The sequence below is a fragment of the Eutrigla gurnardus genome (assembly GCF_963514095.1).
Source record: "Eutrigla gurnardus genome assembly, chromosome: 14".
In the NCBI taxonomy this organism is placed as follows: domain Eukaryota; kingdom Metazoa; phylum Chordata; class Actinopteri; order Perciformes; family Triglidae; genus Eutrigla; species Eutrigla gurnardus.
The window spans coordinates 18,431,333-18,455,965 of record NC_139937.1 but is presented as its reverse complement, the minus strand read 5'-3'; the positions used below and the strand labels follow the sequence as shown (position 1 = coordinate 18,455,965).

At 41.9% G+C, this 24,633-nt stretch overlaps 2 protein-coding genes across 3 annotated transcripts in view; one reads left to right on the top strand and one right to left on the bottom strand.

Annotated features, from left to right (window-relative positions):
- The window catches only part of LOC311023866 (collagen alpha-6(VI) chain-like), a 34,212-nt gene extending 20,970 nt beyond the window's left edge, over positions 1-13,242 (bottom strand). The window contains exons 1-10 of the mRNA XM_084025965.1: positions 13,099-13,242; positions 12,070-12,160; positions 10,319-10,903; positions 8,692-9,249; positions 7,310-7,927; positions 6,329-6,889; positions 5,374-5,925; positions 4,294-4,863; positions 2,545-3,171; positions 12-608 (exon numbers count right to left, since the gene is read on the bottom strand). Of these exons, the coding sequence (XP_083882091.1) occupies positions 12-608; positions 2,545-3,171; positions 4,294-4,863; positions 5,374-5,925; positions 6,329-6,889; positions 7,310-7,927; positions 8,692-9,249; positions 10,319-10,903; positions 12,070-12,142 (4,741 nt within the window). The 5' untranslated portion in view covers positions 12,143-12,160; positions 13,099-13,242. The remainder of the gene's footprint in view (positions 1-11; positions 609-2,544; positions 3,172-4,293; positions 4,864-5,373; positions 5,926-6,328; positions 6,890-7,309; positions 7,928-8,691; positions 9,250-10,318; positions 10,904-12,069; positions 12,161-13,098) is intronic.
- Positions 13,243-15,742: 2,500 nt separating this feature from the next.
- Positions 15,743-24,066, top strand: tmem116 (transmembrane protein 116). Of its 2 annotated transcripts, XM_084025991.1 has the most exons (13): positions 15,754-15,940; positions 16,027-16,228; positions 16,275-16,430; positions 17,286-17,332; positions 18,156-18,219; positions 18,372-18,503; positions 19,400-19,504; positions 20,142-20,191; positions 20,270-20,353; positions 20,436-20,571; positions 20,662-20,806; positions 20,895-20,974; positions 22,148-24,066. In XM_084025991.1, exons 3-13 carry the CDS (start codon positions 16,350-16,352, stop codon positions 22,313-22,315), a joined length of 1,092 nt encoding a protein of 363 aa, XP_083882117.1. In that variant the 5' UTR covers positions 15,754-15,940; positions 16,027-16,228; positions 16,275-16,349; the 3' UTR covers positions 22,316-24,066. The 2 variants fall into 2 exon arrangements, with proteins under 2 accessions (XP_083882116.1, XP_083882117.1); XM_084025990.1 differs by having other exon boundaries at positions 15,743-16,228.
- The last annotated feature ends 567 nt before the right edge of the window (positions 24,067-24,633 follow it).

Genomic DNA, 24,633 nt, shown 5'->3' with positions numbered 1-24,633 from the left:
CAACTAATTACCTTGGAGTGGTGGGGGTCCGGGTGGGGGTGGGGGTCTTGGCGTGGGTGTTGGTGATGGGTCGTCACATAATTTGTCGATCAACTTCTGCTTAATACCAGGCAAGTTATTGATGTTCCCCACATTGAACACTCTCTGTGGTGTGCCAGCGATCTTCAGGAGTTCCACCATACGGACCTCTCCGATGCCGATGACAAAGATCTCAATCCCCAGCTCCCTGAGACGGTCAGCTGCGTTCTCCACGTCATCGTGAGTCTTACCATCTGAGATCACCACCAGGTTCTTGGGAGTGTCAGGACGGCTGCCCCACGACTCCTCAAAGTAATGCTTGATGTGATCCAACGCCTTGCCAATGTTGGTATTTCCTCCAATATGTACCATTCTCTTAATGTGATCCATACATTCCTTCTTTGTGAAGTAACTGTTGAGGTAAAACTCATGCTTAGGTATCGCGGCGAACTGTGCAATTCCAACATGCGTAAACTCTTCACTGATTTCAAATGTGTCCGTAGTATTTAATGTGAACTCTTTCACGGTGTCGTAGTCTTCTATGGTTCCAGACCGATCAAGTAGCCAGACCAGGTCGAACTTCTTACAGTCTGCCAAGGCAAAAACAAGGGAAAGGTGTTTGTTTCCATTGCTATTAAACAAGTGTGCCATGAAATGATTGCTGTATAGCCTAATTCATGTTTGGCCACACCACACTTACAACTCCCTAATTTAGGTGAGGTTTGAGGTCCCTCCATACTCTTTTGTTGCCTCAACCCTAACTGCACATAGCTAACTGAGATGTTTTGTTGCTTAACCTAACCTAACATTGCTTTTGTAGCATAATGTCGTCCTGATTGATAGAAAAGATCACCACCACCTCATAGAAGAGAATAGATATTCAAAAACGTGGTGTAGGCACAGACGATAATATTCATATATAGAATATTTCACAATCTGCCATGAGACTGTGTTGGCTCCCGATTAGCAATTCAGCTAATCGAAACCAAGAAGGCACTTATTTTGTCAAAACATTTGTTGTATTGAGTGTGACCAAAACAGAAATAATGTTTGCCTATACATTCACATGTTCATGAAGTAATATTGTGCCAAAAGGACCTGGTGTAATGTACGATGATTGTGGCAAAAAAAAAAAAACATTAAAATTTGAACTTTATAATTGGTTTTAAATATTTCGGAAGTCAAACCTAAAAACAAATTCCCTTAGTAATCTGTCACCAAATTCACTTTGTCCCAGTCCCGTGGATAAAGTAACGGTTTTGTCTTTTTCTAATCCTAGGTTTTGTTAAAAACACCATTGTGTTTCTTTAACACTCCTTTACAGGACTTTTTTCAAGATCATAAAAATATCTGATGTTCCTCATTGAACAGAATAATGTGCAGTAAGTAAATCTGCTGCTGTCCAAGAGGAAAGTGAGGGAACTATTGAAGTGATGGAGAAAATAAGTATATTGATTTCATTTGAGTTTTTGATACATATGTATATATTTATTTGACACTTACTGGGCTTTTCACCGAATCACAGCTCTTTAAAAAAAATCAAGCAACTACAACTGTCGGATATAACATAGTTTAAAGGCGCCATTATGTAAGAATGTGGCCAAAAACGGTATGACACTCAAATTCAAAACACTGCGGCGAGTCGTATCTGCCTCCCCCTCCACCCCCTCCCCTCCAAGACTTGAGGTTGCCAGAGCTGTTGGCGTATCCTCCGTCAGCAAGCTGGACGGCGGCCGGACAGCCGGATGCCCGTAACAGGACAGTGCTGATGATGCTAGCGTTAGCTGTGCTGCTAACGTTTGTTTCTATGATCGAAATGAATAACGTTGTTCATGGACGTCGGAACTATTTTCTGAGAGGGGGGGGGGGATTTTTGTTGGGAGGGTCAGGGGAGAGATGCACACAATGATTAAGTGGATAAACGGACCGTCTAGGCTACGTTGCGGACATCCGACTTTCGTTTTGAAGTCAACAATCGCAAAAAGGATAACGAGTCGTTTCCCGTTTTTCGCTTCAAAATAAAAGAACGAAAAACGGAAAAATGACTCGTATCCCGTTATTCGTTTTAAAAACGGAGAAACGGAAAACGAAGAATCGTTAACTGATATTAGATATTGTGTTAATGAATGGGATTCGGGGATTAAATAACAGTGCCATTTTTCATTCCAGATTTTGCCGTAGGCTACGTCTTTTTTACCCGGAAGGCGCTGTTATGCCGCGAAATTACCTGAAAGCCTACTTTGAGACATTTAGGGGGAGCTCTGAAACACTGTTCATAAACGCTCTGACAGCGTCTGATGCTCGCGCTTTGAAGTAAACCTACTGTTTTAAACACGCACCAAAAGCGTTATGACGTGGACATGGCAATGTCAATGCTGCAACCTGTAGCAAAAGTAAACATGTCATAGGCAGTCATAGACACACAGCAATATAAGATATTTTGAGATAATCCTTCATCAGTCCCTCAGCAGGGATATGGTCGGAAAGACAGACAGAGAGACTAAGTCACTCTTTTCAACTAATTACCTGTGAGTGGTGGGGGTCCGGGTGGGGGTGGGGGTCTTGGCGTGGGTGGGGGTGGGGGTCTTGGCGTGGGTGGTGGTGATGGGTCGTCACATAATTCGTCGTTCAACTTCTGCTTAATATCAGGCAAGTTAGTGACGTTCCCCACATTTAACACTCTCTGTGGGGTGCCAGCGATCTTCAGGAGTTGCAGTATACGGACATCTCCGATGCCGATGGCAAAGATCTCAATCCCCAGCTCCCTGAGACGGTCAGCTGCGTTCTCCACGTCATCGTGAGAGTTACCATCTGAGATCACCACCAGGTTCTTGGGAGTATCAGGACGGCTGCCCCACGACTCCTCAAAGTAATCCTTAATGTGATCCAACGCCTTGCCAATGTAGGTATTCCCTCCAACATATTCCATTCCAGTAATGTGATCAATACATTCCTGCTTTGTGAAGTAACGGTTGAGGTAAAACTCATGCTGAGGTGTCTCGGCGAACTGTGCAATTCCAACATGCGTAAACTCTTCACTGATTTCAAAGCTGTTCACAATTTCTTTCGTGAAGTCTTTCATGATCTCGTAGTCTTTCAATCCTATGGTTCCAGACCGATCAAGAAGCAAGACCAGGTCGGCCTTCTTACAAACTGCCAAAGCAAAACAAGGGAAAGGTGTTTGTTTCCATTGCTATTCAACAAGTGTGCCATAAAATGATTGCTGTATAGCCTAATTCATGTTTGGCCACACCACACTTGCAACTCCCTAATTTAGGTGAGGTTTGAGGTCCCTCCATACTCTTTTGTTGCCTCAACCCTAACTGCACATAGCTAACTGAGATGTTTTGTTGCTTAACCTAACCTAACATTGGTTTTGTAGCATAATGTCGTCCTGATTGATAGAGAAGATCACCACCACCTCATAGAAGAGAATAGATATTCAAAAACGTGGTGTAGGCACAGACGATAATATTCATATAGAGAATATTTCACAATCTGCCATGAGACTGTGTTGGCTCCCGATTAGCAATTCAGCTAATCGAAACCAAGAAGGCACTTATTTTGTCAAAACATTTGTTGTATAGAGTGTGACCAAAACAGAAATAATGTTTGCCTATACATTCACATGTTCATGAAGTACCATTGTGCCAAAAGGACCTGGTGTAATGTACGATGATTGTGGCAAAAAAAAAAAAAACATTAAAATTTGAACTTTATAATTGGTTTTAAATATTTCGGAAGAACAAATTCCCTTAGTAATCTGTCACCTCATTCACTTTGTCCCAGTCCCGTGGATATAGTTACGGTTTTGTCTTTTTTTAATCCTATGTTTACTTTGAGGTTTTGTTAAAAACACCATTGTGTTTCTTTAACACTCCTTTACAGGACTTTTTTCAAGATCATAAAAATATCTGATGTTCCTCATTGAACAGAATAATGTGCAGTAAGTAAATCTGCTGCTGTCCAAGAGGAAAGTGAGGGAACTATTGAAGTGATGGAGAAAATAAGTATATTGATTTCATTTGAGTTTTTGATACATATATTTATTTGACACTTACTGGGCTTTTCACCGAATCACAGCTCTTTAAAAAAAATCAAGCAACTACAACTGTCGGATATAACATAGTTTAAGTGTTAAATAGGTATTTTTGTTCAATTAAACCATTAAAGTTTAGAATATACACGACACCTTTTGGCACTATGAACTAAACATAAACAGATCAAGATTAAGAGCTACTGAAACACCACAAAAGTACAATGACATATTCTTACTTGGTTTGATGCAGAAGACAGAAGGCATGTTGTTGGGCAGAGTTTCTAGGCCCGCAAAATCATCCTCATAGAAAACTCTGGATGCTTCGCCACCAGCCATGGTCTCCAGTTCATCCCGTTTAGCTTCTTTCACTCCGACACTGACGACAATGATATTGTTTTTTCTCAGGGCATCAGATGACTCCCTTAATTCGGAAGGAAAGTTGGCAGCCCTGTCTGTGATCACCATGAGAATCTTCGGCACGTTGAGTCCTATCCGGCCACCATGTTCGCTGTTAAAGAACTGTAGAGAGTATCTCAAGGCTGTGTGTGTGTGGGTAGCACCTTGTGATGGCTTCATAGTTTGTATTGCTGCAATAACTTTGTGTGTTGAATAATATTTGTTGAGAGTAAAATGAGATTTTGGTTGAGACGAGTAGGAAATGAGTCCAAAACGAGTGTTGTCCTTGCCAACTGTGGTTTGTTTCACTATTGACTCCATAAACTTCTGCCTGCTTTTGTATTGTTCTGGAGATATGCTTCGGGAGTTGTCCACCAGGAAAATAAAGTCAGCTATTTCTAAATGACAATCTGGGTGAAAAAAAAGGAAAAAGATAGGGTGTTAACAGGAATTGTGTTCTCATGAAAAAAAAGTAGTAGCTTATGCTGTGTTCACACCAAACACCATTTTTGAGTGTTGATGAAGTAGCAATATATGTGATTGCTGTCAAATCAAAAGACAAGATAAAATAATTTGTATCTCTTATCTAATTACAGAGATATGTCTAGAATGTGTTTAGCCCAGCTCACCAAAAGGACTAAGCTGTGTAATTTCTATGTTCTTGTGAGCTGGTAAGTTAGTCAACCATCCATCCTTTTGTCAGCTGGGTTGGTTGACGGTAGAGCTATGGTGGAGCTCAAACTGAGCAATACCACTTAGTAAACACTAACTTGCCCCAACGTCCAATGCTAACTGGTAAAACAACAAGGACTCTCTTATGAAAAAAAAAAAACAACACACATAATATCTCAATGCTTTTACAGACTAATACAACTGGTGACTCTAAATTATGTTTGGAGATGGTCTTGAGCTGCTCTTACCTTTCTTGCAGATCCTCTTTACCACCTTCCTCCCCAAGTCCTTCAGGGAATCAAAGTCCTCCCCAACATATACCCTGTCCCTTGAACTGCTGATCTTTTCCAGCTGCGTTTTGTAGGCATTCTTCAGTCCAACGGCATAGACTAACACTCCTTTTTTCCTCAGAGCCTCAGCAGGGCCATCAACCTCATCTTTGGCATCACCGTTTGTTATAACTACAAGCCTCTGATCCATGTCCGAGCGCCCTCCTCTGACTCTATCGAAATATTCTGACGCCTCTCTGAGGGCTTTCCCTGTGAGCCTGCCTTCACCCTTCTGCTGCATTTCATCGATGGCTGTGATGATGTCATCTCGGCTGTAGTGCCGGTTGAGGGGAAACCCCAGATATTGTTTGCTGTCGAACTGCATGACACCGACGTGCACCTGGTTCCGCCCAATGTCAATCTTGCTGATAATGACTTTCATGAACTCTTTCGTTTTCTCGAAGTCTTCCCTGGAGATGCTCACTGAACTCTCAGTTAAGAAAACGATGTCTCCCTGTATATTGCTGCAAACTGTGGACACAGAAGACAGAAATGTCTTTTGTTGTATGATAGTCGTTGGGAATTATTGAGATTGTGGGAAAATAGACATGCTAGGAGGGGAATTTACTTTTTAAAAGTAAAAGCTTTGCTTAAAAGAACACATGTCTAACAAATTCAAAGGCCTAGCTGAGGCGAGAGTCATCGAGTGTGATTCTGTTCAAGGTTACAACAGTGTTGTACCAAGGTTAAGAATTAGGGGTGTAACAATCCAAGTTGTATTGAACCATTCAGTTCAGGACATTTGATTAAGAATGTGACATCATTTTGGTTCATTAAACCCCTAATTTTTTTAGTATTTTGCAATATGTCAAATGATGATATGATTTTTTTTTTCTTGAGAAGAAGCATGAAATTCAAGTTCACTTATCCTTACCGTCTGGAAGGCAGATGTCTGTGATGATGGTAGGGTTGATTAATTTCAAGGCATCAAAATCATTAACATAGAAAGTCCTGTCACGGTCACCGGAAATCTCTTCTAGCTGAGTTTTGTTTGACTCTTTCACCCCGATGGTGTAGATGCTGACACCCTGTGTCCTCAGGTTTTCGGCGGGAACTTTGACCTCATCAGTGGATTCCCCATCTGTGATAACAATCAAGTACTCTGGGACTTTGCGATCACGACTTTCCATTGCTTCTTCAAAGTATTGGCCCATGAATTTCAGCGCTTTTCCTGTTTCTGTCCCACCTCCTTCATGCTGAATACCCTCAATGGATTTCTGCAATGTTGTGGCATCCGAGGTGGTTTTCAGATTCAATTCTAGAGTTGGTTTAGTTGCGTATTTCACAAGCCCCATCCGGACATATTCTGACCCAATACGGAAGGTTTGTAGAAACTTGATAATGAAGTTCTTCATGTCTTTGAAGTCGTCGTTCCCAATGCTCCCTGAGTCATCCATCAGGAGGTAGATGTCTGCTTCCTCTTTTTGGCCACATGCTGGAGGGGAAAAGCAAATACAAACGTTAGTCAATGAGAGCAAGGTTAACAATGAATATTCAAACACTGGGGAATGTCTCCGTTAAGACTAAACACTAAACAGCAACTGCTTAACAGGCAAGGCGTGCAACTTTACATCCCCAGACCACAAACACACACATGATATTCTGCTTATTACTACAACAATTTATGTCTTTCACTGTTCTGCTCATCTGGTCTTTACTGTTGGTGCCTGTATTGCTGTGAAACCAAGGACATGCAGGGATGACTTTTGCAAGGAAGAAGTCAAGGAAGAATAGTGATGAGTTAAGCTGTTTGTATGAGGCTCTCCAGAGCACTGCAGGGCTAAGCATCAAGTTACAACTTTTGGTGTCTAATGAAGTAAATGTTCTCATTACCAAAAACAACAATGGTTCAAACCTTTTTTGTTGTCCTTGTCTTCTTCAGGTGTAGTCACTTTGTCAATGATGTTTTCACACAAGATTTTCTGCAGGTTGTGCTTCAAGGGCTTCAGATCTAAAAAACTCTTCACATTAAAAACATGTCTACTGCGGGGGTGAGACGCCATCGCAACCAGTTCAGTCTCGTTTGCATTTGCAATTCCCACGGCATAAATGGTGACATTTGCCCTGCGTAGAATGGCTGCCGCTTCTTTCACACTGTCCTGGGATTCACCATCTGTGATCACCACCGCCACCTGCTGGACACCCTTATGTTGCCTGCAGCCCCTTCCCTTAACGAAGATTTGTCCCAGAGTGAAATTGAGGGCAGCTCCAGTATTCGTACCACCGCCATTGTAAGGCAGCATTTTGATGAACTGGAGGATGTCGCTCTCGACAAGGAATGTGTCAAGGTAGAACTGTGCGGTGGACTCTGTATTGTATGTAACAATGGCCACTCTGACTTTATCAGGACTGACATCCAGGCTGCTCACAATCGAATGCAGGAATGATCGCATCAGTTGGAAGTTGTCATTTCCAATACTTCCAGATTCATCAACGATGAACACAACATCGGCCAGATTGGCTGTTCTGCAATCTGTGGAAGGAGTGTAGTTAGTGAATTTAAGCATTCTGCTACTCACCATTATATGGTACATACTGCGAAGGTTAAGATAAAATAAATATCAGAAATACTCATTATGTAGGTTGTCCTAGCAAGCAAAATTTTTCATGATCTGCAATTTTAAAGGTTCCCAGATTAAAAATGGAATCATTCTGTTTACTTTTTTCTAAAATCTACTTTACATGTACCACTTGTTTTAACTCATTCAAGAAATCCCCAATCCATCCATCATCAATAACCGGTTATCCTGTATTCAGGGTCACTGGGGGGCTGGAGCCGATCCCAGCTGATTGGGCGAGGGCAGGGTACACCCTGGACAGATCGCAAGTCTATCACAGGGCCGACATGTAGAGACAGACATTCACACTCACATTCACACCTATGGGCAATTTGGATTCAACAATGAACCTATCCCCATCTTGCATGTCTTTGGACTGTGGGAGGAAGCTGGAGAACCCGGAGAGAACCCACACTGGGGAGAACTGCAAAATGCAAACTCCACATAAAAGGAACCCAAACGGGGAATCGAATCCAGGACCCTCTTGCTGTGAAGCAACAGTGCTACCCATTCCACAACCATGCAGCCTTCATTCAAAAGATGTATTTTACAATTAATTCAGAATCACTTCAGTATAATTGAGGACGTCATTCTCATTGCCTATAAAGTCTGTCCATACCCAGATGCTAACAGAAAAATAAAGTAAATGTTCAAATGAAAGACAGATGATGTTTCTTACCTTCAGTTGTCTTCTCTTCTGTCTTGTTCAAGAAGAACTCCTTCAGAAGAAGTACTTTGGGGGAATCAAATGCATATTTACCACTGACAAATAAGTCTAAATCAGCCATGGATGCACCTCCACTCATCCCATAAACAGTTATCCCCATTGATTTGATCCCTTCAGCGGCACGGGACACAGGATCATCAGAGGATTTTCCACTCACAACGACCAGGGATTGTGGGGTGCCTTGTTCCGCACGGCCTCCCACCTCCCTGGTAAAAAAGTGAGTCTTGGCGTACTGTAGAGCACTTCCCAGGTTACGTTGTTGGTTGGGTTGTCGATGTAGGCGGAAACCTCTCACAGCAGTCAGAATGTCCTGTCTAGTTTCATGTTCATTCAGATAGAATTTAACATCGGTGGCTTGACCGTACTGGGCCAAACCAATGCGGTAGGTGGATAATCCAGCATTAAGTTGATTGATCAATTTTAGAAGATCACTCCTGAACACGGAAAACTCTCCTTGAGCTATGCCACTATCCACCAGGAAGAAAATATCTCCAAAAGTCTCTGCCAAGGCTAAAAGAAGACAAAAACATGATTACATTTCACAATAGGGTACAGTTGATATGTCAGTATGCTCTACGACTGGTTGGATTGGGAGTGTATGTACACCCAAACATTTTGACTTGCTCCTCCCAGCAAGCTTTTTCAGACTTAACACTTTGGTTTGGATGGTCACTTTGATTTCATGAACAGGGACATTAATTGTCAATTTATTATCTCAGCATTTAAATGTAAAAGTTAATGAGGTTCTTTTTTTTATTGTGGACACGTGAATTAAGCACATGGACATGACTATGCAATGTCCAGAGCTAGTTACATAGGAATATTGAGAAAGACTGATGGTGGGGGAGATGGATGGGTTCAACAACACAGCTTCACTAAACAACTGAGGTGCTGTTGAAGGTTTTTCCTAAAAGGTAACGCTGTTCCCAGATTAAAAATGAAATCATTTTGTTTGCTTTTTTATAAAATCTACTTTACATGTAACAATTGTTTTAACTCATTCAAGAAATTCCCCATCCGTCCAGGGTCGCTGGGGGGGCGGGAGCCGATCCCAGCTGACATTGGACGCTGTCTTTTTATCTTAAATATATACATATGGTCGTCTAAACATAACATTGGTTTTGTTGCCTAACCCTAAAATTTGTTTTGATGCCTAAATATAACGCTCATTTGATTGCCTTAAGGTATCATTCCTCTGGTCGCCTAAATCACATTTGTTTGGTCGTCTAAACATAACATTTGTTAAAAAACATTTTGGTTTTGTTGAACCTATTTTTTGCTGTCTAAACCTAACATAGGGTTTGTTGTCTGAAATTAATATTTGTTTTGTTGCTTAAACCTAGCCTTGTTTCGTTGCCTAGACCTAGCCTTGTTTAGTCGATTAAACCTAATATTGGTTTTGTTGAATAGATTTAACATTAGCTTGGTTGCCTGAACCTCATTTTCATTTTGTTACCTTAATGTAATGCTCATGCTCTGCTGTTTATTCCTAACATTGGTTTTGTTGCCTAAACTGGATATTTAATTTTACATTTTATTGCAAACATAACAAATGGACAATTAGATAATATTTCCTTACCTTGCTTCTGTCGCTCGATAGTGGAGCAGAGATTTTGCAGGAAACTGTCTAGCTCGTGCAGTTGTCGGTAGTTGTCGATGGAGTGGAAGAAGTGCTTTGAAGGCTGGTTGGCAATGGACGCAAACTGCTCAATGTTAGTTTCTCCCACCCCGATGCCGAACACTACGACTCCGTGCTTTCTCAGCAGCTTAGCGGGCTCTAATACATCATCAGTGGAGGCTTCACCTGAGATAACTACAGCTATCTGAGGCACCTGGTGGTCGGCTCGACTCCCTGTGTCCTTTCTGAAATACTTCTCCCGGAGGTAGTTCAGGGCCTCTCCTGTTTCCGTGCCTCCTCTTCGGTAGGGAATCTTTTCCACTGCATTCAGCAGTTTTTGTTCGTTCGTGTGCTCATTTAGCAGGAACTCCTCGTGAGTTTCATCACTGTACTGAGCTAAGCCGATCCGAACTTTGTTGGAGCCAATGTTGAGGGACTTGATGATCCTGCGAATAAACGTCCGAACCTCCTGAAAGTTAGTAGGGCCTATGTTGGTGGAGCCATCGACGAGGAAAACGATGTCAGCCTCTGTGGCATTTTCACACTCTGGAAAGGAGAAGAAAATGGTGCAAGGTCTAGAGTAACATTACAGTCACATTGTCACAAATTGTGATGAACTAATGAATGAATGCTACCAATTGATAGTGTTGTAAGGCTCCAATTACACCAGTTTTGATGTTCACCATAGAACAGTCCTATTCAATTAGTTTTGAATGAGGGCCAGTTGATGGAAATGATCCAAAATGAGGGGCCGGAAAAATATGGCTTGAAAATGATGAGCATCACAATAATAGCTACGACATAATGACATATGAGTGCATATATTGTCTTTAGTTTATCAAGTAAAATATAAGTTATAGGTTAACTGAAATTGCAACAGCCTAACAGTTCATAAAAATACAGGTAGAAATAGGTTAACTCAGAGTTCCACAGCTTATCAAAAAATAATCCTTATTTAATTAATATAGGTTGCCTCTAAGTGTTAACTAAAGGTGCACTCACACCAGGGCCATTCGATCCGTACCGTTAACTGAACCTTTACTGACAAGTCCGTCTAGACATATTTCTAGCAAACACTGACACATAGCGATATTTTTATTCTAAAAGTACCGGTCCGGTTCTGCTCCGGTACCGCTCACACCTCGAGTCTGAAAAGGTCTAAAAGGGCCAGTAAATATTCCTTCGTGGCCCGGATCTGACTTTTCATTATTCTAATGTTTTTTGCTGATTCCTACTATTTCATGTTTGAACACATGATGTTAAAAATGTTTCATTAAAATGGAATCCCATAAATGTACTTTATTGTTTCAGGGTTCTTGCAAAGTAAACTACATAAATACCATACAGACCAGACAAGTCGATAGCTTTTGTAGCCGAAAGTTAGTAGCTTACCCTGTCTCTATCAGTGAGTAAATAGATAATAATAGAGCTAATTGATGGCTAGCGTAGCTGAGAGGTGAATCACCCTCTACCACTGAGTCAATAGCTGGCATAGCCATAAGCTAGTAAATCACCCTTCTTCTACCAGTGAGTCATACAGAACTTGACTGCTTATTGCAAAAACACAACTTGAGGTCACCACGTACAGTGAGCATCCATTTACCAAGGCTAGTCGCTGCCAAGGCCTGGGTTCAAGTCCAACCATGCAGCCCTGTCACCTCTCTCTCTCCTTTCCTTTTTTTCAGTTGGACAATTAAAAAACACTTACTCACCTTTTTGAGCAGTGATGCCAGAGGAATACACTGCTATGATGAGGCCGAAGAGAAGACTCATTCCGACCTTCATACTTGGACGAGTTGATCTCTTTTTCAACAAAGATATAACAGAGTTAGTTCATATATAAGGATATGTTTTACATCTAGAATATGAATTCCTGTCCTGTGTTTCTGTTCACATTTTTGGAGCTTACATTGTATGTAATGTGCTACAGCAGGACTGTCAAATTTTACTTCAGGGGCCTTATTATTATGTTCTAAATAAATTAATACATTAATTTTCCTAATTAGCATATGTAAACGCCCAACCATTTACCAGAAATGGGCATGAAACTGCAGGGTCGTGTGCAAACACAGTACTTGCACACAGAACTTGAAGAAGAAATGTTAAAAGAGAAGGAAAGAATGTTGAAATGAAAATCTAAAGACGGTGGACAACCGGAGTCCAAACGTAACAAGATGATAATTATACAAATATTATTGTAATTTAAATCTTCTGCAACTGTAGAATAGAAGAAAAAACAATAATGTTGCACACAAATCAACACTCAAATGTGCATAAGTGTGCTCTTGAGAGTGCATAGGATTTCTTCTTACCTAAGAGCAAATCCCATATTAATGACACAACTATTGAGCAAGTTCAAAACACTATCAGCACCAGTAACCAGCATCAACATGTCTGCTTGTTCTTCTATCGACACTTAAAGCTGCATGAAGCATTTTGATCTGGTCAGGAACAAATTGTATTTGAATCTCATTCAGAATTTTTCTTTGGAGGTCTGGGCTAGCTGAACAAAACCAGAATCCATCAGCATGAAGCCCTGGACCATTCTGCTGTTCTTCTCTACTTGTGTTATAGACCAGTAAATCTCATAGATGTCTGTGGCTGCAGCACACAGCCCATTGGTCCAACCCAAACATAGAGAAACAACTAAACATGAGTCTTTCCTTCCCTAAATGTGTCTCAGTCTCTGTTCTCAACCCCTTCAATTCCATCACCAAGTAAAAAGACTCGAAGTGACTTACAGGTCTGCCGCTGCATCTGGTCTGTCTGCTGCACCCAAACGAGTCCCAGTCACTTCAGGACAGGAGAAGCAGGCTTGCTTCTGCAGGATGAAGACTCCTCCTCCACCTCCCACCACATACAGTATTGCAGATGTGTTGGACTGTGGCGCAACAAATTGGCTCAGAAGACCAGAGGGGCCCTGAAGGGATTTTAGATGAACTGGACTTCAGGGTTTTGATTAATCAGGGTTTTGTAAATCCATCACTTATGGTGTGTTCACACAACACACATTTGTGTCACGACGTCTGGCGGCGAAAATGAGGCGAAACATCGCTCCAGACGAGATATTTAAACTGTCACGCCGCGGTGAGGGGTGTCTTTGTCTGGGGTTTTTGTCTTGTGAATTTGCTGTTTTATTTTGAAAAGTAACTCTCACTCCCCTTCCTCGTGTTTCCGGTCTGACGCCTGATTGTTTCCATCTGTTTCTCATTATCCTCATGTGTCTTATAGTCCGTGTCTCATTTTGTCCTGTGCCAGAGTATATCGTTTGTCAATGTACCTCCAGCCCATTTTTGTCCACAGCTCACGCCAAGAGCCCCTGAGTTTGTATGATCTGGATTTCTCGTTTTCCTCTGAAAGAGTGATTTTTTTGTTGTAGTGTATTGGTCAACTCTAGAGAAGCTAGTTTTGGTTTTGCTTTGTACTTATCTCCATTGAAGTGTTTTTGCTTTGTACCTTTTTCCGCTCTAGTTTAGTGCAGTTTAAGTTAATAGCCTTGTCTTTTTCCTCTGTTGGAGTGATTTTCATTTTGTAAATCTAATAGTTAATTCAACTACAGAGTAGTGTAGTTCTCAACCTTTTTCTTTGCCTCCCTTGGGAGTGATTTTTCGTTATCTTTTTCCGTAAAGGTTCTCGTGTTTAGTTCGAGTGGTTTCACGGTTCTCCGTCTTTTTGACTCTAGTCCAAGTCATCAGTTACCATGGTTACAATATTTTCTGTCTTACATGTCCAATATTTCATGACATAATCTCCAACCAGAGCAGACTTTTTGCAAATCCGAGTTTTCTTATATTATTAACTATAAAATGTATATAACTATATTATTTAGCCAGCCAATCTCGTAACATTTGGTGTTGGCTTAAAAGCAAGAAAGTATCCGTTGTGTGGCTCCAGCTGGAATAGAATATCATTCCCCACCAGCTTTTTTTTTTGCTAGTGATTTTACTCTAACAAAGTACTTTTACTGTAATCCTCTGTGAACTCAATTCTTCAGTAAAGGCGGTACAAGTAGCCTATTTTTACTCTAACAGAGTGCATTTACTGTGAGTCTTTTTATACTTAATTCTTCAAGGTGGTACTTGTACTTTTACTGTAACAAAGTACTTTTACTGTGATCCTCTGTTTGACTGTGGGAATTGTAGAATTGGTCCAGTTGAAGTTGTGCAGATTTCCAGTGAATTTCAGGAGTAATTCCCCACAAGGAGAGAGATTAAGAACACATGCAACCAAACTCGAGCCAAACTCCACTCTCGCCAAACTCCAGCCAAACTCGCAGCAGTTTGTGAAACACAAACGCGTGGTGGGAAATCAATGAGTCACGTCCATGTTATGTAAAGCAATGTCTCTTTAAGGACAAGGAATGAACCTTCATGTTGATACCCATCGAATAGTTTCCATATTGCAGTTTGACCTTCAGTCCCACTCCTTGTAAAGCCAGTCAAGTACATCAGAGTTTAACCTCACAAGTTGCAGCACTCAGAGAGCGAGGTCTGAGTCCAGTCTGGAGCAGGGTGGTCCTTTAAAAACGTCCTGTAGCCTCTTTCTCCTCCACCAGCTGATGGCGCCAGCAGACAAGCACACAGCCATTGCCATAAAGAAGCAGGTAGAAAGCGAAAACTAAAATGTACCCAAGTAGTATAGCCTACGAGGTAGGAGTCTCTGCCCAAGTCCGGACCGATATTTCCCGCCACTACCCTCGGGCCGGATCGGATCGGGCCTTTGATCAAGCGTTTGTGATGCGTTTTGTTCGTTCGTTCGTTTTTTTTTTTTTTTTTCAATTATTGCTCTATTGGCCTAATCTATGCCATAAACATTAAATATTATTGGCTATATGTTTAACAGAGTATGCCTACGTAACACATGTGTACAAAGTTACACAAAGTAAAAAAAAAAAAAAAAAGAGACTAAACATAGTGCGCACGCATCATTCATTCAACGGTTCTGCTCTGTGCAGCTAAATCAAAGAATAAAGGAGAGCATGCTGTGAACGTGCACGGGGGTGCAGCTCAATAGCGGAGTACTGTGTGTTATTTTAATGACGCCTTGTTGTTTTAAAATTGCAGTAGGTCTATCCTAATCGCGGCAGCACTAACGTAGCCTATACAATTATTTTATATTTTTGTGGCCAACGGATATGCACATACAACAGTATATGCATGCATTAAAAATAATTGTCGGGTTGAAATCGGGCTCGGGCTCTTAATTACAGTTAACGTGTTGGGCTCGGACAGAACGTGTGTGTGTGTGTGTGTGTGTGCGCGTGTGTGTCACATGGTGATGATGTGGGCGGAGTCAATAGGAATGAATCCAGCCTCTTACCTCTGAGCTGCAAATTAAACCTGCTGCTGCCAGACTGGGTGTCCTCAAGTCCAGGCTGCTGGGTGTCCTCAGGTCCAGGCTGCTGGGTGTCCTCATATAGAGGCTGCTGGGTGTCCTCAGGTCCAGGCTGCTGGGTGTCCTCATATAGAGGCTGCTGGGTGTCCTCAGGTAGAGGCTGCTGGGTGTCCTCAAGTCCAGGCTGCTGGGTGTCCTCAGGTAGAGGCTGCTGGGTGTCCTCAGGTAGAGGCTGCTGGGTGTCCTCAGGTCCAGGCTGTGTCCTCAGGTCCAGGTTGCCTGGTGTCCTCAAGTCCAGGCTGCTGGGTGTCCTCAGGTCCAGACTGTGTCCTCAGGTCCAGGCTGCTGGGTGTCCTGGGGTCCAGGCTGCTGGGTGTCCTCAGGTCCAGGCTGCCGGTTGTCCTGGGTCAGGCTGCTGGGTGTCCTCAGGTCCAGGCTGCCAGGTGTCCTCGGGTCCAGGCTGCCGGGTGTCCTGGGTCAGGCTGCTGGGTGTCCTCAGGTCCAGGCTGCCGGGTGTCCTCGGGTCCAGGCTGCCGGGTGTCCTGGGTCAGGCTGCTGGGTGTCCTCAGGTCCAGGCTGCCAGGTGTCCTCGGGTCCAGGCTGCCGGGTGTCCTGGGTCAGGTTGCTGGGTGTCCTCAGGACACTCAGAGTGTCCATCATGTGGGCAGCAGAGCGGCTGCAGGAGGTTTTCGCCAACAGCACTGAGAGGAACACGACTGGAGCAGAGGACTGGACTGAGGTGAGGAACCAGGATCAGTTTTACTCTTTTAGTACTTTAAAACCTGTTGCAAAAGTAAACTCGATATCAAAATATATTTCAGCTACCACAAATGTAATGTATCATCATCATGTTTTCTCTCTACTATATGTAGATACATGTGGTGGAGTATAGAAGTATAAAATAGTATACCATGGAAATCAATCAATCAGAATAAAAGAAATGGAGTAATAAGAAGTCATTCAGACTAAGATAGTGACAAGGTTTATTTCCTGAATGAAAATCAGCTGCTCAGTCAAATAAAAGTTTCATTCTTACGTCTCACTTTCTTGTCTATTTTTGACACTTCAACTCTCAAACATCTGCAGTCGATAGAAACCAGAACTTCTTCTGATCTCATTGTCGACAACCTCTGCTGCCACAAATACTTACTAGAGCACCCAATGTGGATTCATCCGCTGCTGAAGATAGTACCCAAGTACCCAACAAACTTCCTCTTCCTTCCCGTTGGTTTGATAAAAAAAAAAGATGATTTCCTTCAGTCTTGAGTTTGAGCTCATTCTGCAGGTCGATGATATTTAATCTGATTGGATTTTTTTAAGATGAACTGATGATATGATCTGTCTGGTGGTCAACAAACATGCTGAGATCTATCTATATGTATTGATGAAGTTATTTATGAAGTACTGCTATCTGAGACTTTACATCCAGTTTGTGAGCAATTTTTTTGTTTGTTTTCTTCTAAAAGTCTTACATGTCCCCTGTAGTCAAATGATTCATTGTACTTTACCTCCTTCTAGTTTTAGAAGAGGAGAAACCAAGTTAATTTTGTTTTAATGTATTATTTTTATTTGATTTGGGGTCTTCTGTCTGCAGGTTTATGAAGCAGTCAGGTGGATCCAGCTCATCATGGCTCTGCTCAGGTCAGTGAGGTCATCACTAACTGGTTAAACTGGTCACTGCAAGCTCTCAAGTCTCATTCGTGACTTTTCCTACTGCAATTCTACACTACACTGTAAAATATTACACTACACTGTACTACAGTACACTACACTGTAAAATATTACACTACACTGTACTCCATCACACTACACTGTAAAACACTACACTACACTGTACTACAGTACACTACACTGTAATATATTACACTACACTGTACAACAGTACACTACACTGTAAACTATTACACTACACTGTACTACAGTACACTACACTGTACTACATTACACTACACTGTACAACAGTACACTACACTGTAAAACACTACACTACACTGTACTACAGTACACTACACTGTACTCCATCACACTACACTGTAAAACACTACACTACACTGTACTACAGCACACCACACTGTACTACAGTACACTACATTGTAAACTATTACACTACACTGTACTACAGTACACTACACTGTAATATATTACACTACACTGTACAACAGTACGCTACACTGTAAACTATTACACTACACTGTACAACAGTACACTACACTGTACTACATTACACTACACTGTAAAATATACTACACTGTACTACAGTACACTACGCTGTACTGCATTACACTACACTGTAAATTATAACACTACACTGTACAACAGTATACTACACTGTACTACAGTACACTGCACTATACTACATTACACTACATGTACTCCATTACACTATACTGTACAACAGTACACTACATGTACTACATTACACTACACAGAAGCATTTAACAGCTGTGTACGATTGTATTTGCAGTGTTCTGGGTTCAGCCTCCATCATCGTCTGTGTGATGTCACAGCGACTCAGCCAGACGCCGGAGGTCAGGCTCTTGTTGTTTTCTGTTTGTTTTACACCTTTCCGGACTGTATGAGATCAAATATAGGTCAATTTACGTGTGAAAAGATTATTTCAAAATACACATTATTATCCTATACATTAAATATAATAAAATAGTAATTTGTGTGTTTGCAGCTGCAGCCTCTGTTCCTGCTCAGTGTGTCCGACCTGCTGCTCGCTCTCTGCTGGTTGATTGGAGCTGCTCTGTTCTCTCAACACTGCAACTGCCTGAACACACACTGTTACCACCTGCACACCGTGGAGCAGGTAACACCACACGGCATCGCACTGCACTACTCAACTCGTCACATACGGACATTTGGTTAGACCTCTTGGCTCCACTACAGTGAAGTGCTGTAAACGTGTGGTGAACATCGTGAAATCATACAAAAACACGCAGTTAAGTTGAAGAAAATCTTAATTGGTAAAATACATTACTTCAAAATAACACCCTTTCTAGCACCATTAGAACCATACTGAGAGATTTCTGTTTATTTTTTGAGTTCAGAGCTCCAGAGAGTCCGACCTGCGTATTAGCCACAAATATGTATTTAAATGAAGAAATCTGAAACATTTCACATTTGGGATTCCCTTCTCCTCGTAACAAATATAATCCTTCCTTTAAAACCAAATAAAAAAGGAAGCCTTGTGTGAAACTGACTGAAAATTCCTGAAGCACAGAGAAACTTCCTCCTGACAAGTTTCAAATCAAACTAAACTCAAAATTTAACGGCCGCCCCAGACAGAATAATACCACACTGATGAAGTACTCCTGTATATACTGTAATTGTACTCATGTACAGCACAAGTACCTGTAATTTATACTTGAGTACAGTGTGTAAAAGTACTGTATTGCAGCAATGGGTGTATAATTCCAAACCTTCACAGCAAGAAAACAGTCAAACTAAATTTAAAACTTATTCACATCAATGTTTCACAAACGGTTTCCTCCGAACAAACAAAACAAACTTAGATTCAGTGGAACAGAGATTCATCCAAATCCATATTACAACTGGTTCTGGTTCTAAAATGGGTCAGTATGAGATGAAATGGAGCAGCTGAACCGGGACGTCGACAGAAACACATTCCTGACCTACATGTTGTTGTGGAGGATCACTGAGTCTCTCTGATTGTTTGTTTCCTGTGTGTGTTTGTTCCGTCAGATTCTCTACATGGCCTCCTTCTTCTACACACTCAACTACATGTGGAACCTGCACACAGGAATCAGACAGAAGTTCAACAGCTGCATTAACGGATACTCTGCACAGGTACATGAAAGCACCACACAGCAAAGGTACAAGTACTTACATATTAAGTTTACTGCCTTACTTGCAGTTGAGTATTTTCACAGTTTAGTATGAGTACTTTCCCTTGCAGTGGAGTATTTGCACTGTGTATTAGATGATCACAACATGTACAAAGCAGCAATTGTTGTTATTTCAGTCATGATGGATGAAGCATTGACAGTGTCTACATGGAGCTAAGCCCCGCCTCCTGTCTGGTGCGTCCCGCCCGGGCGACGCGAATAAACACAAACAATCCTGCAAATAAATACAACTGTGGTCAAACTTGTGCAAGGTTAAAATGTGCTTGACTTTTGGTGTGAACGCACCTTGAGTCACTCTCAGCCAGTTAGCTTAGCTTAGCATAAAGACTGGAAACAGGGGGAAACACCTAGCCTGGCTCTGTCTACAGGTATCAACTTCCACCGAGCAGCTCTAAAGCTGATCAACACGTTAAAGCTGGTTTGTTTCACCAAGCCACCAAACGTTACTATGCCATTTTCACCAAACTCAAATAACTATACTCCCCAAAATGTCAAACTAGTCTTTAACACCAAGACTCATTGCACTAAAGTCTTCTCTGTGTGTTCTTTAAACCATGTTTTCCTATCTTTTTATCTAGTTTTCTAACAGAGTGAGCACTGCCGGTAAAATGACTGCGCTGCTTTCAGGGTGAGTGAAATCTGGTCGGTAATTCTGAGAGATGTTTCTGTTGGTCCAGTTTAACTACATGTTGCTGTTGTTTTCCAGTCTGATTCCTGTGCTCCTGATGACACCCGTGTTTATACAAGGAAACATCAGCCAATGTCAAGCCAACTTCAGCGAGCCCTACAGGTGAGCTCAGACACCGTCCACCCAGACTTATGTGGTCACTCGTGATGAAGTATTGACCCTCGCCGTGCACCGTACTTCACAGGTGTCTGCTGATGCACACTGGAGCCCTGTATCTTACCTCAAAGCATCAGCAGCCAATCAGAGCCTGCAGCCGACTGCACACCTACTGCATCGCTGTCTTCCTCGCCGCCTTCCTCCTCACACTTCTGAGCATCATAGTGAGTGACGTAACATGATGTCACATGACGGCAAAGTACCTGTTGAAACACACTGAGCTCACTTTGTGTGAAATTCCTCTCACGCTCCAGGTGCTTGTGGTCAAAGCCCGTCGCATTTACAGGCGTGTGGTGACATCAAATGGTTACCTAGGCAACCAGCAGCGGGCCTCCTTTCGTGTGATGGACCGGCGGATGCTCCTCTACCCACTGATCTTCGTCTTCTGTTGGGGTCCAGGTTTGTTTCTTCTTCCTAGTTCAAATCACCGTGGTTACTGGAGACATGATGGACGGGGTTGGACTGAGTCTCTGTGTTGTTTCCTCAGCCGTGGCTCTGGCCTTTCTCCGGCTGGTGAAGTCCTCAGCAGGTCAGGGTGAGTCCGGAGTTGTCCTCTTCTTATCTCAGGTCAGTCTGCAGCAGCACGTCTCTTTATAGTCACGTTGGTCTCTTTGTAGTCTTCTTCGTCTCTTTGTAGTCGTCATCATCTGTTGTTGTATCTTTGTAGTTGTCTTCGTCTCTTTGAAGTCGTCTCGTCTCTTTGAAGTCGTCATCATTTGTCATGTCTTTGTAGTCGTCTTCGTCTCTTTGAAGTCATCATCATCTGTCATGTCTTTGTAGTCGTCTTTGTCTCTTTGTAGTCGTCATCATCTGTTGTTGTATCTTTGTAGTCGTCTTCGTCTCTTTGTAGTCGTCATCATCTGTTGTTGTATCTTTGTAGTCGTCTTCGTCTCTTTGTAGTCGTCATCATCTGTTGTTGTATCTTTGTAGTCGTCTTCGTCTCTTTGTAGTTGTCTTCGTCTCTTTGTAGTAGTCATCATCTGTTGTCATGTCTTTGTAGGCGTCTTCGTCTCTTTGTAGTCCTCATCATCTGGTCTTGTCTTCGTCTCTTTGTAGTCGTCTTCGTCTCTTTGTAGTTGTCATCATCTGTAGTTGTGTCTTTGTAGGCGTCTTCGTCTCTTTGTAGTCCTCATCATCTGGTCTTGTCTTCGTCTCTTTGTAGTCGTCTTCGTCTCTTTGTAGTTGTCTTTGTCTCTTTGTAATCGTCCTCATCTGTCGTCATGTCTTTGTAGTCGTCTTCATCTCTTTGTAGTCCTCATAATCTGTAGTATTGTCTTTGTAGTCGTCTTCGTCTTTTTGTAGTCGTCTTCATCTCTTTGTAGTTTTTTTTATCTCATTTTACTCATCTTAGTCTCTTTTTACTCATCTCCGTATCTTTGTAGTCTTCTCTTTGTAGTTGTCTTTGTCTCTTTGTAGTCGTCTTCATCTCTTTGAACATTTTCATTCACATACCTAGAGGTCAGAGGTCAAGGGACCTCTTTGAAAACCACCATGACAGTTTTCACTCTCTAAGATTTAGCCTAAATTTGGCGCGTTATTCAACCTCCTTCCCCTCAGGAAGCGAGCATGATATGGTTGAATTGGTCAGGGGTCAGTACTGTTTGACTATAAAGGGTCTCAAAATGTTTGGTACAACTGACGTAAAACTTACACAACATGCTGAATGAAGCTTTAAAACCACGCAGGACAGGTGAGTTGTTAGAGTATTAGTGACTGACTAAGTGTGTCCTCTGTCCTCAGGCTTTCACTTCGGCCTCTCAGGGTTTCCTCAACTGTCTGGTCTACGGGTGGACTGGTACACGTCTCTGCTGGGCCGGCAGGAGGGTTTTGTCTCGAGACGTGGACACTCAGACGCCTCTGCTGAGATCACAGAAGAAGGGAAGCTACCAGACACTCGGCACAGGCTGAGAGACAAAGTGAAAGTGAGCAGGTGTTTTCTGTCATCAAGAGGAGAGTTTCAACTTTCACTTTCAGCACGAGGGAAAACACCGTCCAACAGACGTCCACCTCTGATCCTGAACCAGGCTAGAAAAAGGGGAAGAACAAGAACGAGGGGAGTTCACCATGAGATAAAACAGACAAAGAAAAGAGGATTTGAAAGACATGTCGGTGCTTTCACTCTGACCTTTTTAACAATGGGGTCCAGGTCTGGAGAGGACATGTGGCCTCTCATTAAGCTCTTATTAAGGGCGGTCATCTCATGAGCAGGTTTGGAAGGAACAACCTGAGCTGAACTTAACACAAAAAGGGATATTTTAAGTATTTTTAGATTGTAAACTAATTCAAACAAATAATTTTTACAGTTTACATGCACCACAGAAAACAATCACTTCATGTTGTTTGACTCTAAACTTGTCATGTTCGTGTTTATATTGTGATATTGAAGCCCAGTTCTCCTTGTATCTTGTACGTTAAGGGAGGGTTAAAGAGACTTAAGGCAAACATTGTTAGTTATTGTTTGATATTTCTACCAATGAAGACAGACTACTTAAATACACTTTTTGATAAAGGAGGGGGACAAAAAATATGCTGCTGATTTCTGTATTCTGAGCATTTTGGTTCTTTTTTTGTTAAATTAGAATTAAAATATCCTCAGATATGAAGTACATTTTAGTGTGACTGTTCTCTTTAAAATGCAGAGACACCAGTTGTGTTCTGTAGAATAAAAAGGGATTTAACAGGAAGGTTTCGTGGTCCTGCTGCTGACCAGCCGAGTAGAAACAGCGTGGCCACCACATAACCTTCATTCACAGTCACTCATTCATAATGTGATGTGGTGTTTTTCCCATGATCCTCCTCCTCCTCTGTGGGCGTTTGGCCAGAATCTGAACAATGAACTTTGTGTTCAATCAGACCGCAAAGGATCTGAAATGGTGACGTTCATAATGTCAGTGCAGGAAAGATGTTGTTATGGAAATATGCATTTTGAACTGCTCAGTTCCTTAAAGCTGCTTCATGTCCATATCCAGATATTGTTTTATATTATAAGAGCATCACATAGAACACATGAATGGATACATGGCTGTTTGTGAAGCTAAGTGGGATCATTTGAGTGTCATATGGGGTTTAGAGGCACAAAATGACTTGAGTTCAAGCGGAAAATGAGTGAACGAAAAACACTCATTATTTAATTCATTGTATTGACCTTTCGAGCAGTTAACAAACACTGAGCCTCAATGTGAATTACGTCATTTGTGCGCCGTAACGTACCAGAGTGACATAATCTGTCGGCGTGTCATCACACCTGATTACACACCTACAGCCGGCGTCTGTTCTTGTGCACAAACACTCTGATCGGAGGTGAATGAAGCACGACGTCACAACACGACGCAGAAAAAGAAACAGTGGAGTCAACATCCAGATATCATCAGCATCATTTGGATCAAGGAACTGAAACATTGCATTTCCATCTTGTTGAATTTCATATTTACAAACATAGACGTACAGTTTAAAAGCATGATTTGCACTTTAGCTGACCGTTGTTTTGCTGCCTGCCATGATTTCCTCTGCCGTAGGATTGCTGTGGTTTGTCCTCATTGAAGAGGTGTTGGGACAGTCTCAACTGTCTCCATCCCTGAGGACACACCACCTACTGAGCACTAGACCTCTGTGCTTTTGTCTCATGTACACCAACGTATATGAGGCTGTGTTTAGCGCTGATTTACAACCTAATATAAAAAACATGAATAATTCAAAATAAACACGTTGAAAAGACACCAAGATAACCTGAATTTGTCCAGTTTAATACCTTTTGGTTTTGTTTATGTGAAACACAACTCTTGTCTGAAGACTACTTCTCTATTTGAATTGAATCATGTGAAGATATAGTTCATCTTGACATTTGATAGTAAAATATTAAGATGTACCTCTGTAGGCCTTTCACATTCCCTCTCTGTGGCAGCAGTCATTGTGTCTTCATCCTCATCAACATCACCAACGTCTTCATCATCATCACCACCAGAACCCTGTGACAAGGAAGAACATTCCATGTCTGTTATACTTTAAACCATATTTTGCTAAATCTCTGGAGTATTAAGTACTTACAACTGCAAGTTCTGTTGTGGCAGGAGACTCGAAGAAGAGATAACACACACACACACACACACACACACACACACACACACACACACACACACACACACACACACACTTCTGTGTTTGAAGCAGCATTCTGTTTGGTGGTTAAAGCTGCTACAAGTTAAAATATCCACTGATATTTAGTTTGA

Bases quoted from the DNA above. Each gene is read 5' to 3' on its own strand.
- tmem116 (XM_084025990.1), top strand. From the start codon at position 16,350: ATGTGGGCAGCAGAGCGGCTGCAGGAGGTTTTCGCCAACAGCACTGAG. The intron at 20,192-20,269 runs GTGAGTGAAATC...GTTGTTTTCCAG, and splicing joins ATGACTGCGCTGCTTTCAGG to TCTGATTCCTGTGCTCCTGA. The intron at 20,572-20,661 runs GTGAGTGACGTA...CTCACGCTCCAG, and splicing joins TCACACTTCTGAGCATCATA to GTGCTTGTGGTCAAAGCCCG.